Source organism: Orussus abietinus, unplaced genomic scaffold (assembly GCF_000612105.2).
Source record: "Orussus abietinus isolate OABI.00-Male unplaced genomic scaffold, Oabi_2.0 scaffold71, whole genome shotgun sequence".
Lineage (NCBI taxonomy): Eukaryota > Metazoa > Arthropoda > Insecta > Hymenoptera > Orussidae > Orussus > Orussus abietinus.
Window position 1 is genome coordinate 42,395 of NW_019394238.1, and position 15,996 is coordinate 58,390.

Here is a 15,996-nt window from a genome sequence, read left to right on the forward strand (position 1 = left end):
GTGGTTGGTCGGAGAAATGGTGAAACGAGATCAAGTAAGGCACCGCGCTCCCTTTCTATTTTTTTTTTTTTCTTTTAGGAAAGACGATCGTAAATCGTGAAAAGATCGGATATGGTGGAGGGCGAAATGGTAAGAGCGATATAAAGGGTAGCGACGTGAGGCATCGTAAACTCGTATCGACGAATATACAAAATGCAGCTAGAGGGGTGCCCGATAACACCGTGTCATCGTGATATCAATTCGCAACATCGCTCCTATAGTTTCTCCTTATCGTTTTCTTTCTCCCTAGGAGTCATCACCGCAAAGCGAAGCGCTGATCTTGTCACCCTGTACGAACCGAGTTATCAAAAAATTCCAATTTAATCATTTCTACGAATCATTGCAAGTATCCATAAGTAGTGATCGCATTTCAATAAGAACTACTTTTATATTTGTATCAGCGAGGGTCAACTTTAGGAAGTTTTTCTCGCAGAACTAAATTTATTACTATAACAGATAGTATCGGTATAATTTTCTTGATTATTAAAAAAAAGGGGGGGGATATGATTCTCAATACTTCTTCCAGCGATTTTCCTGTTCAAATCTACGTCTCGTGCAATGGGTATGCTCTAATTGTGTAAACATATTTGACTGGAATTGATATATGTTGACTTTTAACGATCCATCTTTTGATACTTACATTTGGCTTGGTCATGCAGGGCCGCTTCTGGATTGTTGGCTGCTCAAGGGCAAAAACAATAATGCCGCCTTTATTAATTTCATATTATTTAAATAAGAATTTGATACGAAGTGTTTACTATTATATGTTTACATATGAGGATTCTTTATTTTTGTATTCAAGTAATGTTACAAGATTTCTTAAAACGTTCAACTCTCGAATAAAATTCGTGAAGATTATCGAAGTTCACTGATATTTGGAGAAAAAGAGAGTGAACGTATTTGTAGATCTAAAGGGGCAGTCGTTGCCTCGTAAGGAGGTAACTATCTCATTCGTTCTTATTCCTTCTATCGTAGAATCTCTGGTAAGTTCGCCGGTCTCGTGCGCGACTGTTGACTTTATCATCCCCTAATCGCATAGCTGCTCGGGGTATCGCGTGAGACATTAATGCAATATCCTCTGACTGGATAACCCAATGGATCTGCTAACATTTGCCCACTTCACTTCGAAGAAAACCGGAATTGCTATGTTCACGGATTTACTTCTGAATGTAACGCGAGCTTCCAGCTTGCTGCTATCAGCTCGTTATTCTTCCTTAATCAATGCCTTGTAGGTAAATCGTACACACTTCTCTGAGATATTTCCTCTTCCTAGAGAGTTATTTCGAGAAAGTAGCATTACGCACCGAATAATTTGTGCAATTTTTGTTCGGAAATTAGAATTGACAATGTACAGATTACAGTCGTACTTCGATAGGTACCTAATCGATTACATTTAAAGAAATGTTCGATTTGACAAGAAATCATTCGGTCAACTCATTTATAAATAACTGATTGTGTTCGTCAATCGTAATAAAGTTTAATAAACAAAGTTATAAATGACACTGCATTGGTAATGATTTTGCTTGTATCTATGTCGTCATAAAAGCATCAAATATATAGATAATGTTTCAAATAGTTAGACAATTGTATTCAACTTACGATCGCATTAACTGATTGATAAAAAATTGATTGTTCGTTTGTAATACGAGTAGCGTTTAATATTTGTAATAATTTTATAACTAATTGCACAATTATACGGGGTGTTCTTTTTAAGATTCCTTTTTTTTAACTCGAGTAACTTTCTTATTTTTTAACCAGTATTGATACATTTTTAAATATACCGTACTGATGTCATGGGTTTTTTTTCTGAAAAAAATCACATTTTAAAAATGAACATTTTGCCGTCACAATGTCAGATTATTTTTAGTGATACATTAGTAGATCGGAATTCCACGAGGAATCGAATGAGCTTACAATTATTCCGCTAAGATCATTTTGAACACAATTATAAAGCAAGATGTCTCACCACAAAAAAACATATCTTCCTTTGAAACTTATCCATTTGCATTTTGAATTACTCATTCTCCAGTAAAAAATCTTAATTGTTGAAGAAAAAAATCTTATGACGTCAATATATTGTATTTAAGATTTCTTCAAAATTGGTTATGAAATAAAGAATTTCTTCAGATCACTTTGCACCCCTTGCTCTCTTGTAGGCATCGCTTATTCGAATGAGTCTAAAGTATGCCTACGAATTCTGTCATTTCAATGCGTCATTTTAACAACTGGAGTTCCAATACGTCCGATCGCGTTGCCCTCCATTTTTCAGTTATCGCGATCGATGTTCGACTCGGTAGCACCAATCAGCAGCCGACTACCTAATTCGTCTTGCGATTTTTTCTTTTTTCTCCCCTACATATGTATCAGTTGACGAGCGGCGAGAAGGATCCGGCGATCGAAGATAGACTCCCGATCGATGCTTAGATACTCGGCAAAATCGGTGCTACCATCGCCGATCCACCAGCCAGTCAGGACGGTCAAGAATCTCGTCGACCCTGACGAGCGGAAAATAAAAAGTTTCGACGTCAGGCCAATCGATAGGTTCGAAAGGGCGTGGCTGCTCGCTTCCCTGTCGATGGCTGACACGTAAACTTCCAGCTTGGAGTTCTATGGTGGTCCAGAAGCTGTCCGACGAGCTTCTGGAATTTGACGTTCCTCTGTTCCAGTTTCATCTCCGATATCACACGAGTAAAAAATTCTCACCGTGTAGGTTTTATGAATGTTGCGTACGTCCCGTGGATTAGGTCAGATAAAACTCGGAAATCTATCAAATTCGACGACGAAAGAATCGTTTAAACCGAGTCGTTTTAATTTTTTCATAAAATTTATTTACTTGAAATTCTCTTGGATTCAATAATTCCAGAGTTCCATGGAAGCTGCTTTTTAATCGAGGAATGGTCGACCAATTAACTTTTGTGAAATTCCAGCAGATGAACCGCGCTTATGATGCATGTTAATATTCTTCATCTACAATTCTGAATATTAAGGATTTGAATTTAGATTAACTATTCTCGGACAAAAGGTTAAAAGTGAAGAAGAGTCGGGTATATGGAACACGCGTCCTCGTTAGAAAATTTGACACCATATTATATCTGGTTGCACAGTCGCACATGAAAAAGAGTTACGAATGTAATAGGCGTGTTTTTCGAGGGAATATGCTCGTACATTTCAGGACGCAGTTTTACATTAAACGTGTCTACATGTGGGTATGTCACATAGGCGAATGCACAAAATAACATGTAAAGATTCATAACGCGAAACGATTATAGCGTCTAACTACGCGTCGTTTTTAAATTCTCTTTGTTAGCCGGACATTTGCAACAGTAATTAACATGATGTCTCTTTACCGCTTGTTCCCGTCGAGGAAAATCCGATCTTTATCAGGAATTACGCTTGTCGCATTTAAACGCAGTCCCGTAACCGGAATTCACCGTTAATCCCGCAAGTATCTAAACTATGATAAACGAGATAGGAAATTCGTGCCGACGTTCGATAACAAGTCGGCGGAATTTATCATCATCATTAGAGATTGTAAAAGTCACTAGGAATATCGAGTAAAAGAGTCATGTAGTTTTTTTGCACTATCGATACTTCCTCTCGCAATAGATATCGAATGGATAAAAGATTCAGGAATCGTTCGATGCTTTTTGATTAAGTTTTGATTAGGGATTGAACATTTGATCTATCATCAGGAAATTGAAAGTAGCTTCTTCAGAAGAATCGTTCACTTATATAAGTTCAAGACCACGTAATAAAAATGATGACATTCTCAAAAGTTAACATAGTAGAAGGTATTGTACCGTGTGTACCCTCGACGGTCAAATTTGTAACTCCTCCAATGACAAATTTTTTAATTATTAATACTTGTGAACGATGCAAGTCATCCGAACATTGTAGAATATTTATTAAAATATAATTTTTCAGTAACATTGCCTGCGTAAAAGATAAGCTTACCAACCTTGGGATTACCCTTTCTGTCGTAGTAATAAATTTCACATGTCTTCAAAGCAAACCTAACATGTTTCACCGTGTTCAACGTAACGCCTTTAATCTATGATGTTTATCTCCCCTGGCAAAATTCTAACGTTTCGTAGTAAAATTCCGAACGTGAATTTCCGATCACTGTCGCAACACCCACGACGATAAATTCACGGAGGATTACTCACTCAAGGTGGATTAAAATGAAACATGTCTTCTTGCATTACAAGGCCGTGGTATTTAGAGATGGCCAGGAGACGTTAACCCAATGACGGCAGAACGGCCCCACCACAATCGTCCCGTCATCATCGGCATTTTTTAGCGAAGGCCCGTCGTCATTACGTGCCGGTTTCGGGCGTCACATTACCGGTCATTATAAAGCGATCAAAGGGTCGGGAATCGTTCTTGTGGGATTCGAAGGCAAACCGTCCCATTACCCTCTATGGGCATTACCGAAAGCTTCCAAAGAAAACCATCTTTCGAGAATCTCGACCGCAGCTCCTTGACATTAACACGTAAGTGGGGAAAAAATCACTCTCGTATTTGTACTTACTTGCCATTAATTCTTGCTCATCTTCGTGTGCAACCACAGGAAGCTGACATTCCGCTCGTTGATGTTTATTGAAACGTAGAATATCCTTATTTTCTCGAAAAGAAAAATCTTTTTATGCCATAAAGATGTCCATGAAGGTAATTTAAAAAGTGTACACCCAAGTATCTAAGTGCACTGATTACTTTTGCAAGGTAGATGAAAATCTATTCAAAATAACATTGAATACCGCGGGAATAATCTCAGATAATAGGTTCCTCTATGTTTGTCTCTATGATTATCACATTGAGAGAAAAAGTTGATTCAATTAAAGAAATATGCATTGCGAAAATAAAATCCTGGGATCAAATACGTCCAAAGAAATGTCAGATTGAGTAAACAGAATTATGTTAAATCAAGTACAATTAGTTTAAATTAACATCAATTTTTTTTCTGAACAAAATAATTATTTCTTGCAATCATATATGATGCGGGTAACAATATATATTTGTTTCAATCAACTAATCCTTTTTCCTTGGTGCAACTCGCTTGTTATTTTTAAATAATTTCACGTAATTAAGAAAATGTTACTGCTATTTCACGTTTGACATTTAAAAATGAAAATTGGCAGGAATAAATGGAAGGAATATCCTGCAATTGAAAGAAACGTTAAATGTCACTATATAAAAGCAAACATTAAATGACTGCATTTAAGCGCAGTGGATATTATTGCGTTGGTTCAAGAAGATAGGTATATTGGGGCGGATAATTGGAAATGCTACCTGTGCATTCAGTACAAGAGTTTATTGGGTTTATTTACAAGGGAGTAGCTCGCTCAGCGGTAGATATGCGTACTCACGACACAAGCGTTAACAATATAACGTGCTACCCTAATACTAATCACCGCGCATCGATAACGATGGACATCGGTCGATCGTGGAAGCAGTACGCGATCAGCTGTCACGAAATTATATAAACAGTGACACGTCAACACCCAGTACAGACTCTCAATAACAATGTATTCGACATCTCTGCCTTTGCCAATTTTAAAAACCCGGTTGAAAAGCTTTCATTAAAATTCCCGAGGGAATCCCCTGCTACGTACATTCCGCCATTTTGCCCGAATTATCGAGAGCCTCTACTGCGATTTGGCACCTTAATATTTTCCAAATATTCCTCAGCCTCCCATTGCCTCTTACCGTGATGCACCTTTACACTCCAAATAAATACTTAAAAATACAGATATTTAACAATTTCTCGTTTCGGTCACATACTTTGGTAACAGGGGGAGAAAGTGTTTCCTGCTAACGTAAATGATCTTTTCCCGAGGGAGGCCTGAAAACGTGCCACGTAATTCTTAGTGAAACAACCATCACTGGGAGAAGTTTTTACTCCACCCTCGGTAGGTTGTGGTTCCGACCCGAGCCTATCGCGCACCCCCTCCACGAAAGCCAACGCGGAGCGGTTTAAACATAAATAACGATAACAGTAAAGTGGTGATACGAAATATACAGCTGTATGTTACAGAAGTGGAGGCCAGAGATTACCCATTGATCGTATGTACAGTGGCATACTCGACAACTTCACAACGTAATTGGTTCCCACCGCAATCGTGCGTTTGCGCTCTCCGTGCCGTGAACGAACGTGTCTCACGAATGTCTCACGCATGTAGCTGCAGACATTCTTACAGGATCGAGGGAGTCCATTGAAAGTCTCACGGTTACATATTTACACTCGGCGCATTATTGGGCATATTAATCGCAGAGTTTGATCGCGTTTTCAGCAAAGACACACCCTCGCCATTCAACGTTTTTCCACTTCTCGCTCAATATTATGAAACGGGAAAAACATTGCAAGGTAGTGCGCAGGGCAGCCGTATTATCGACGCATGTAACCATTAACGATTACATTAATTAGCGAGAGGCGCACGATGCGCCCTTCCGTACCGAAAATCGATGATATCGTATCGAGTACATTTTTTGCTGCAACAAATCCGACAATACGGAGGGATGTTCGCGACACTAAGGGATGTTTTAATCTGGCAATTAAGGGCGAAGATACTTCGAGACCCGCGTGTCTTCGGTCCGTGCACTCGTTTTACTACGGTCATGTACCTTGAAGAAGGGAAACAATTAGTCAAGATCCTACCGCCGCTAAAAAGAGTGAAGTTTGCTAGGGCCACTGAGATCTGTCTCCCTTCAGACCCTTCGAAATACCCAGATGCGGATTCGCCTTTCGTTGAAACTTAATTTCGTTTCTACTTCCGTTAAAGAGACGGAATTTCCTCGAACGTGTTCAAGTAGAATTTAAGAAGCCTGTCTTTCCAAGTCTCATTTTTTCTCTTTCGGAACTCGTTACCGACGAGGTACGTGTAGGTATATCGTTAGATCCGGAATGTTTAAAAACAAGGGTGTTCACTGTAAACAATCATTAACGAACGATATACTTTCACGCTTTGTGCAATTCTATCTTAAGGCAGTATCCTGTCAGTGTGCATATACAGTACTAAATAAGTCAAGGTAATAAAATATTTTTCATCATTTTCTATAAATGTGTGAGTTTGAGAATTGTAATTCTATTTTACAAATTGCTACTAACGTTTGCAAATGTACACTCCAATTTATTCGGAATATTCGTGAATAATTGTTTACAGCATCCCTTGGCAAATAATTGAATCAAGTACGGGTGTACAGATGTGTCATAGAATTGGATCATAGCGTTCGGCAGATATTCACAAGTTCGGAGTTTCTTGGCAAGGTTTAACTAACACAGAGATCACGACCAAATTGTGCAAATCATTTTTGCATTATCGTTTACCTGGGCAAATGCCAAAAAAGTCCTGTGATACGGGAAAGTGTGTCAAAACGACAGCCTTTGTCCCTGTAAATTTGAGGTACAGGGTTCCAAATTATTCTTGCAAATATGATTTCTTATAAAGACCTACTTCATTAATTCAAAATTCCTATTGCAATGAAATGTTCAAAAATCTAAAATGTTCAGAACTTGCACACGATCCACACTTGTTCCATAAAAATAAGCACTCCTAATTCCGATCCATAACTCAATCCGGAAACGTGAAACGATGCTTCTCGTTATCCCGAATTAACGATCAATACTTGATACAACAAATCTGCATAAAGAAAAAACAACATTGCATTTTCACGGTAACCAAACCGTACCACCAAACCGTATTCGAGTTCTTGGTTGCCGATCTCGATAGACCGTCCGCTCCATGACCTGATACAAGTTATTCGGATCCGTAGGACACCCATCCAAACCGTTCCAATTCCAATCCACGTCCTCCTAATTTTGATATCCTCTGACATGGAATGATCCCAAATTTTCCTAGGCCAACGTCTACGGGGCAAAATAAGCATCCTTCCAAAACGACTCTTTGATACCATCTCGTTCGAGTCTCTTCGCCACTTCGAAAGCCAGCCGCGTCTCGTTTCTACGTATAGTCCAGGCCCGTACCGCCGACCAAGAGTCGGCCGCCGCGCCGAGGTGCCCTCAACACGTCGACGTGTTCCCGCGAGAGCGCAACGACGAAACCGAGGTGGGGAGATCCGGGGGCTAACGGCGGCCGCGCCCCTCGGCGCTCCGCGCGCAGGTCGCCGGGGAGTGGGCTACCCTCGCGGGTGGAGGCGGCGGCGACTACGAGGGCGAGAGGTCCTGAGCCTCCTTGTAGAGACTGTCCGTCGGCGAGGGGGTGGCCCGCCGCGAGGGCGAGGGGGAGGACGAGGGCGCCCCGGGGGTGGAGCGCTTGGTGGTCGTCGAGGTGTGGTACGGGGAGAATCGATGATGGGAAGAGAGGGCGAGCGCGGAGGGGTAAAGAGCTCGCGGTGCTGCCGGCCCCGAGCGACTCTGCCGCGCTCCCGAGGCGGCCAATTGCTGCTGCTGCTGCTGTTGTTGCTGCTGGTGATGGTGGTGCGCCGCCGCGAAGAGCGTGGGTCCCAGCGAGGAAGCCCACCACAGGTGGCCGAGCTGCTGCTGCTGCTGCTGCTGCTGGTGTTGCTGCTGTTGGTGGTGGCTGGTGCCCGCCGCGGCCGCCGCCGCCGCCGCCATGGTCGATGCGCCCGGGTACACGAGGGCTGGACTAACCAGCTGGGTGTAGGGTCCCATCGCGGCCGCAGCTGCGGCCCTCAGGAGGATCTGCGAGCGCGATGCCCACAGCGCCTTCTCCTCCAAGCTCAGGTTGCTCGCTCCGCCCGCCTGGAGCTGCTCCATCTCGAAGGGAAATCGATGGGGAAACCTCAGGGACTGCTGCTCCGCCAGCATGGACTCCATCGTCTCCCTGCAAGGGAAACTACTCCATTATGTTTTGTCTTCTAGGCTCGGAGCGGGAGATCGGGCTACTCGGGTGGTCCCTGCTCTCCCTTGGCGGACGCTTTCGCCGAAATCCGACGTTTCCTTTCTCGAGGAACCGAGTGCGCCCCACGGTGGGACTGGTTCTCGACGAGGCCGCGACGTTCCGTCGATCGGGACTCTTTGAGTAAGGTCGGAAAAGACGGATCGGTTCTAACGAACGGGGGTACATGGTATTGAAATGAAGGGCGATTCAGTTTTCTTTGATTTACTTGAAAAAAAAAAAGATTTCAAACGGTCCGTTAACTCTCACGTAACGGGGCGATCCAAGAGTCACCCGACTTTTTTGGAATCTGTTCTCAGCGTCATTTCGTTTTATTCTGTCATGGATGACGTAAATCTGCTTAATGTCTTTCGTGATAGGTAACCCATTACCCTACAATGTGTGTTCAGATTCACCTGACATAATAAAGTAGAACACCGCAATGATGATAGCGTGACGTAGCTCTTTATTATACGATTCATCTGTTTTAAAACAGGGGGTAAAATTGGATCTCAAGAATCTGTCGTACAAGACGAATTGCACTGTCGTACGCGATAAAACTGTCAAATCGCGTGTAAAATCAATTTTCCAAATCAAATATTATGCTTCATTTGGAAGTCGCCCAAAATCAAAAGATATCGGACACTATATGTTCCCAAAGATGTGCACGGGAAAGGACGACAATTAGAAAAATAGATTAGTTCCCTTATAAATTCTGTATAATTAGTTATCCAGAAGTAAGACTTGTCAAAGCTGTAATCACATTCTTATAACGTGGATCTGCATTATTACCACAAATAGTGACCACTCTCCCATAAAACTCTCGTAAATGCATTAAGTACTTATTTTTACGATACGAAGGTTTATTACGATAATAAGTGTTACAGTCATTTACGAGTCGCAGCATGTACTACGTTCTTCCGGATGATTCAATCTACATTTTTATCACGAGCTTGGCAAGGACGGCTAGGATTTCCAAGCATTTTTCTTATACATGATTTCTTTGCTTCTCACATAATTAATCACGACTAATGAGTCTATAAATGATCCGAGCTTGACCTCGTAAGCAGACTTAACTATTTATATCTGCCGTAGAGTCGATACACGCGTCATTGTAATTCATATTGTTGAGCATAACGCGAAGAGTGACACGCGTGACATTTCACTCGAGTTCAATACGCGCAATTGTAACGCGAATGATACATATCATGACACGGAGATACCGTTAAAAGAGGTCTTTCAGAGAAAAAGAAAACCGATATTAACCCAGAAGATCCAACAGCTTTGACAAGCATTTAATACAAAGAAAATTGTTAATAATTATTTACACCCATTCTCAAGGAGCAGTTTTTTAGGTCGATAGAAGAATCTCGGACTGACGTTGAAAATAAACGTTACACACAAAGTTACTCGTCTAATCAAGGGAGAGCTATAAATCGTTGATTAACTCACCTTTCGAAGTCCGTGAGCCGCGAGGAATCTCGAAAGCCTTTGGCGAACGGATTACTGTCGATCTTTAGTTTAGTTATCTGAAACAAGGACGACGGAGCTTTTAGCTGGCGGAAGAGATCGTTTAATCCTCACTCTTTAAGAGCGACCACCGCAGATTTCCCGATCTTGTTCCCGAAGCTGCTACCGTTCCCGAGGTGGCCGACGCCGTCGAAACCCGGCACCGCATCCGACCAACATCTTAAACATTAATGGCCCGTGTCGGGAAACGGCAGGCAGTTCCGAAAGGTTTTGTACCACTGATCGAAAGTCAACGATTCGTAAAGCCAACTACCGGGGACACCGGATACTTAATTTACAGCTCCGGTGGCAGTAGAACAAAATGCCATGCTAAATTGAAGGGAACACCGCTGTAACAGATTTTTCGTAAATCTTATTAATTGTAAACAAAAAATGATCATTTTTAGCGAGAGCGATTCCACTTCTACAACGGTAGGCCAAATTGTACAGAAAAGATATGCCATGAAAGTTATAATTATTAGAAAAATGACAATACCTTGTGAACTGTCGAGTGCACGTATGCACGTGTTATTACAAATATTTCAGTATTTTTACGACCATCCTTCGGAGCAATACTTTTTTTGTATAGACGACATGTTTTTTGAGAAATGACGAGCGGGTACATAGGTATGGCTCGAGGTTCGAAGATTTATGAAGTCTTTTGTAGGCGACTCTCTTTTTAGCAATTCGTTGCTAGGAGGTTTACGATGACTTTCTGCTTCCGTTCTGCCTTTCTCCCATTTCACCGATACAATTGTAGGTTTTTTCCTGTGCCGTTAACACGCCTTGTAAGTCATAAATCTGATATTTAGTGCTTTCCAGTTTAACTCGGACGGTGACCAAGAGACCCTAACAAGACGACCCTTGAATTGGTCACGGACCAGAACACCTTGAATGCATCAGTTTTCACTTGGCCATCCTTGTAACTTAAGACGTACACTTTCTAAATGTTGTTTCGATTCGGCTGTCGTGTCTTTATTTACCCTACTTCACGTATTCAAACATTATGTAATTTATAGGTATACAAAAAAATTAACACTTTACTAGTTTTCAATTTAAGAGATTCAACTCTGAATCCGATATTTCGGCTGTGAAATATTATCGTAAATTTTTAATTTTTTTTCATGGAGTTTAATATTTATTAAATCAGTCCCTTTATATAAAGCATGGTTAAAGGACACTTTTATTACTTCCAAAAATTCGATGAGAGTCTTCTTGCCAAGTCAACGTATTTGTACAAACTGAAATCAATTATTTCTTGTCATCGATCCTTGTATTAGTTATTTTATTAAAATTTCACCTCCTTTCTGACAACTCACCGCGGAAGAACTTTTGCAATATTGACGAGAACGAGTCACTAAATTTTATTAAAAAGATATATTTTAAATGTCGCTCAGAGAAGAAACACGTTCCAACCCATGTAGCCCTAAGTATTTCAGTTATAAATTTAGTAGTAAAAACACATATCCAGAGAACTCATTTCAACTTATTCCCTTTTTAAATACAAATATTAAATATACGCAAAGAAATTTAATGTATAAAAAGTTAAGAGGAAAAAAAAGTTTGGGTACAATCTTAGAAGCGCTTTTTCTAAAGGCCCAGCCAACAAGGGTCCCAGTAGAGGGAAACGAGAGGGGCATTTTCTCCGTCCGATCGCTGTCAAGAGATCCCGACTCGTAGAGTCTTTCCTGTCTGGCATTGGGTGTTTCGCATTACAGTCCGGACCACCCACAACGCGAACGATGTACAGGTGGCCTCGGTCAAAAGCCTAGGACATGCCCGACCCCGACGGTCGCTTTGCAAATTTCGGGAGAAAAAAAAAAGGGACCCTCCGGTGGTCCTTCCGATCTTAGGAAGCTTAGACTCCCCGTAGCTTGGGATGTCCGGATATAAAAAAAATGTTGGACCAACATTTTCGTGTCGACACCGATACAACAAAGCGAGGGAAGGAAATGCGGACAAACGTCCGCTTTGAAGAACGACAATACGATTTTGTACTTACAACGGGATGATCCCATGGTACTTTACCGAGAGATGCCGTTCTTCGCGGCTAAGAAATTATGGATTAATTACGATAAAAGACTGAGGTATCGGCTATTCGAAGGTAATCGGTACACCATGTCCTGAATGTAGACGCTAAACAACAATGCCTCGCCTTTCCATTTCGTTTTTCCAACGTGATAATAATTTCTATTGAAATTTTAAGAATCAGCGCCCCATAATTTCTCGGCCGGCAAGTTTCAGCCGTCAATTTCAAAGTCGGACAGCTAGAGCCGTTATATCAGCAGAAATATGTCATAACTAGTGCACCGGAACAGGATCATAACATTAGACGCGATAAAAAAGTGAGGAGCGCGGCGCGCTCGCTCATACGGATTGAATTATGCCCGTGTTATTCCAACTTGTTGACGCATACCCACGTTATCAAACTCTCCAGACGTTTCCGCGTCCAACAAGGATACGCGTTACACGCGAACACGTGGGCCCGGTTATACCCAACTGGAAGCTGCTCGAAGCCCCGCGACCATCACCCAGGTGCAAAAAGAGCCCAGCAAGCCGCGTTCGCCGAGACGAGGGGCTATCTCGGTCGGACTGCAGGAGTCCCTCGTCGAGGCAACCCATCCCGGTTAATCCCATCGGCGGCGATCCTCCTCGGAAGCGATCCCGGTTCGCGGTCCATCGCGCAAATTGGCCTCCTCGCGGCTCGGTCGGACAAGAGATAGCCAGGGGTATCCGGGCGCGAGGGGATCGCGCGATTAGGGTATTTTTACGGCCGCGGGAGGGTATCCATCCCTGGAGCGCTCGTGCCCCTTCGGGAGCCTAAGTGGACATTCCAAACGTGTCAGTCGTCCCGCCCCCGCCCGCCACTTCGGGGGATCCGCTCGCCCTCCCCGGGAGTTTATTTATTCGGTAAGAGGATCGTCGCTCGTCCGGTCTCGCCCTGGGCTCCGGCCCTCTCCCGAAGGAAACCGGGAACCCGGGAAGGCGGAAAGGAAGGAACGAGGGGAAACGGCGGGGCGTCAAGTGGGTGGTCCAATTACCCCTCGGTTTCGCGCTCACGAGCAGCGCGGGCAGCACGTGCAGCGCGAGCTCGCCGCCGTAATAAGACTCTTTTCCTTCAAAGCCGAGCTCTCGACCCGACTCGGCCGCGAGGGCGGGCCCCGGTTTTAGTTACGATTCCGCTGACATCATTAGCCAGACATCTGGCCCACTTCCACGCCCGAATCACCCCGCCGCTTTACGATTATGCCCGTCTCGGACGGCCAGGACCGCTCTTTGATCGGCTACGAGGGTTCCGCCAAAAGGAGGAAATCCCCGAGGCCCGACTGCCGCCAAAGTCAAAGGGGCCCTGCCGAGTTACGACGTCGGTGACAATGTCGCGAGTCCCGGTGGACGCGGACGCTCCCGGCGCGTCTTCGTCGTCGAGGAGCTCGTCGCGTCGTCGCCGGGGAACGAGATCGGAAGGAGCTGGGGCGAGGTGCGACCGATGGAGAGGATTCTTGGGCTAACGAATTTATTTTTCGACCGGTCGAATGTTGCCAGAGATTAAATACGAAAAATATACCGTGCCGGCACTTTTTTACCTTGGAGTGGCTGCTTTTAATGGCGTTTAAGAAAGGAACATACACGGGTTTGATATTTCGGTCCCCGCGAATTACGCGATCTCCCTCGGACGTTTTCGTAGAACAGAGGAGAAGAGATAGACATTTAAACGTCACCGCGCTTTAGTTAAGATGGGTGAACACGGAACTTGTACCGAATGTAGAATAATGGAAGTACGTCCTTATTTTGGATCGCTTCAAAAACATGCGCGGAAATTTCTCGATTTAAATGTATGTACATGCTCTAAATATATTAAGATTATATGAAAGGCATTGAGAAATTTAATCGACGTCGATAAAATAAAATCCATCTACACCCTTTTTGGTGGTAATGTCATTCCGAACACTTAAGTGAGAACATAAGCTGGCGCGTCGCGTTGCCGACATTTATATTTATGTTGAAGTCTTTTACAATCTACATTGAGAATTATACGAACTGAAGCGTTCCGTATGTCATTTCGGTAAAGTAATGATGAAGAGATCGACGTAAAACTGTCGAAATCCCGTGAATTCATTATTCTAACGACTGTTTAGAATCCACATTGCCATCTGTGACGTTTAGCGGCAACTAAATTTTTGTTCGAAAAGCACGTGTTAGCCCCGAGACGAGCCAGCATTCTCTTGCAATCGTTGGTGAAAGTATTTTCCATATTTTCCCATCTGACTATGTAATATTCCACTTCTACGGTATTCTAAATTCTTCGAGCTAGGTCCTGAAACTCTTTATTTTCGATTCTAAGCCTCCAAGAAGCGTAAAACATCGAAAACGTGCCCGAACCTCGCTATGTTAATTCTAGTCCATAACAAATAAATTTTGTATGAAAAATGAAATTTCATGAGTTTCAAGGCCTACTTTGGAGCCTCCATATTCCCGTGGTAAAATTTGAAACGAATCGGTACACCCAATTCGGAGAATATTTTCCTTAACGATTTGACTTCTCAGATATATATAGGCTGAGTTTTTCATATCCACCTTAACACTAGAACTACCAAGACTAGTCAAAATGCCTGGTGTCAAATGGTCCATCCTGTACAAAAAAAAAATCCGCCGGTAGTTCTAGTGATAACGCGTCCAAACGCGCGGCACCAAAGGACGAACCAACTCGCGCGAACGTCCACGAGTCCGACATTACCAGCAATCCTCGAGTTTTGTCCGCAGACCAAGAAGCGAGGTCCGTCGTTCCCATTCACGATTAGGCCGGGATTGCACGCCTAAGATTCCCCGGGCAAGAAAGCGCGGATAGCGGTATCCTCCGAGCGATTTCCTCCGATTTTCAATTACCGAACCCGCCGCCGTTTCTCCCAGGAGGATGCACAATGTATCCCGGGATAAAGGCGCGCGCAAGAGGATCAATTTTCCAATTAAGGCTTGGCCAAACTGCCGGCAATCTGGCGGCGAAACGACATGTCTATTAGGACGCTCCGAGGGGATTTGGCAGAACCGAAGGGGCGCTGGGAATTCCGGTGTTCGCGTACGATTACTAGCCGGGGAGAGTTCCAGCCGAGGCCGATTAGCGGCTCGCGTGCGGGACCCGCCGGGGCTGCGAGACCGGGCTCCGCACGCTGCACGTCTTTTCTTTGCTTTTCGCGCGAATAAGGAAATTAAATCGAGTGGCCTGTTCGCGAGCGGGGGAAAAATCTCGCACTCGAGGAAAAACTAGTCACGACGTGTACTCGAACGAGTCTCTTTTTAGGCCCCCGCGGACGAGTCTTGAACCATTCCACAAGGAGTACCTAAGGTACCTTGGAATGCTTTCAGGTAGTAATACACAAGTAATACAAATAGGTATTGAAATGTGGTAGAGACGATTAAAAACGTATTTGGGGAAGATGAAACGTAGAGACTGTGACTCTGTGAAGAGCCCGTATAAATTGAATAAAATGAAAATATCCACAAAATGGGATTTTAGTCATACTTATATATGGGCCGAAGTCAAGTACTTTACCTTCGTTCGGTGGTTTCAGATTTTTGGGCTTGGCTGAATGAAGAG

General features: G+C 43.4%; 1 protein-coding gene across 1 annotated transcript in view; it reads right to left on the reverse strand.

Annotated features, from left to right (window-relative positions):
• Positions 1-5,360: 5,360 nt before the first annotated feature.
• The window catches only part of LOC105699014 (T-box transcription factor TBX20), a 59,508-nt gene continuing 48,872 nt past the window's right edge, over positions 5,361-15,996 (reverse strand). The window contains exons 5-6 of the mRNA XM_012423715.1: positions 10,347-10,423; positions 5,361-8,852 (exon numbers count right to left, since the gene is read on the reverse strand). Of these exons, the coding sequence (XP_012279138.1) occupies positions 8,201-8,852; positions 10,347-10,423 (729 nt within the window). The 3' untranslated portion in view covers positions 5,361-8,200. The remainder of the gene's footprint in view (positions 8,853-10,346; positions 10,424-15,996) is intronic.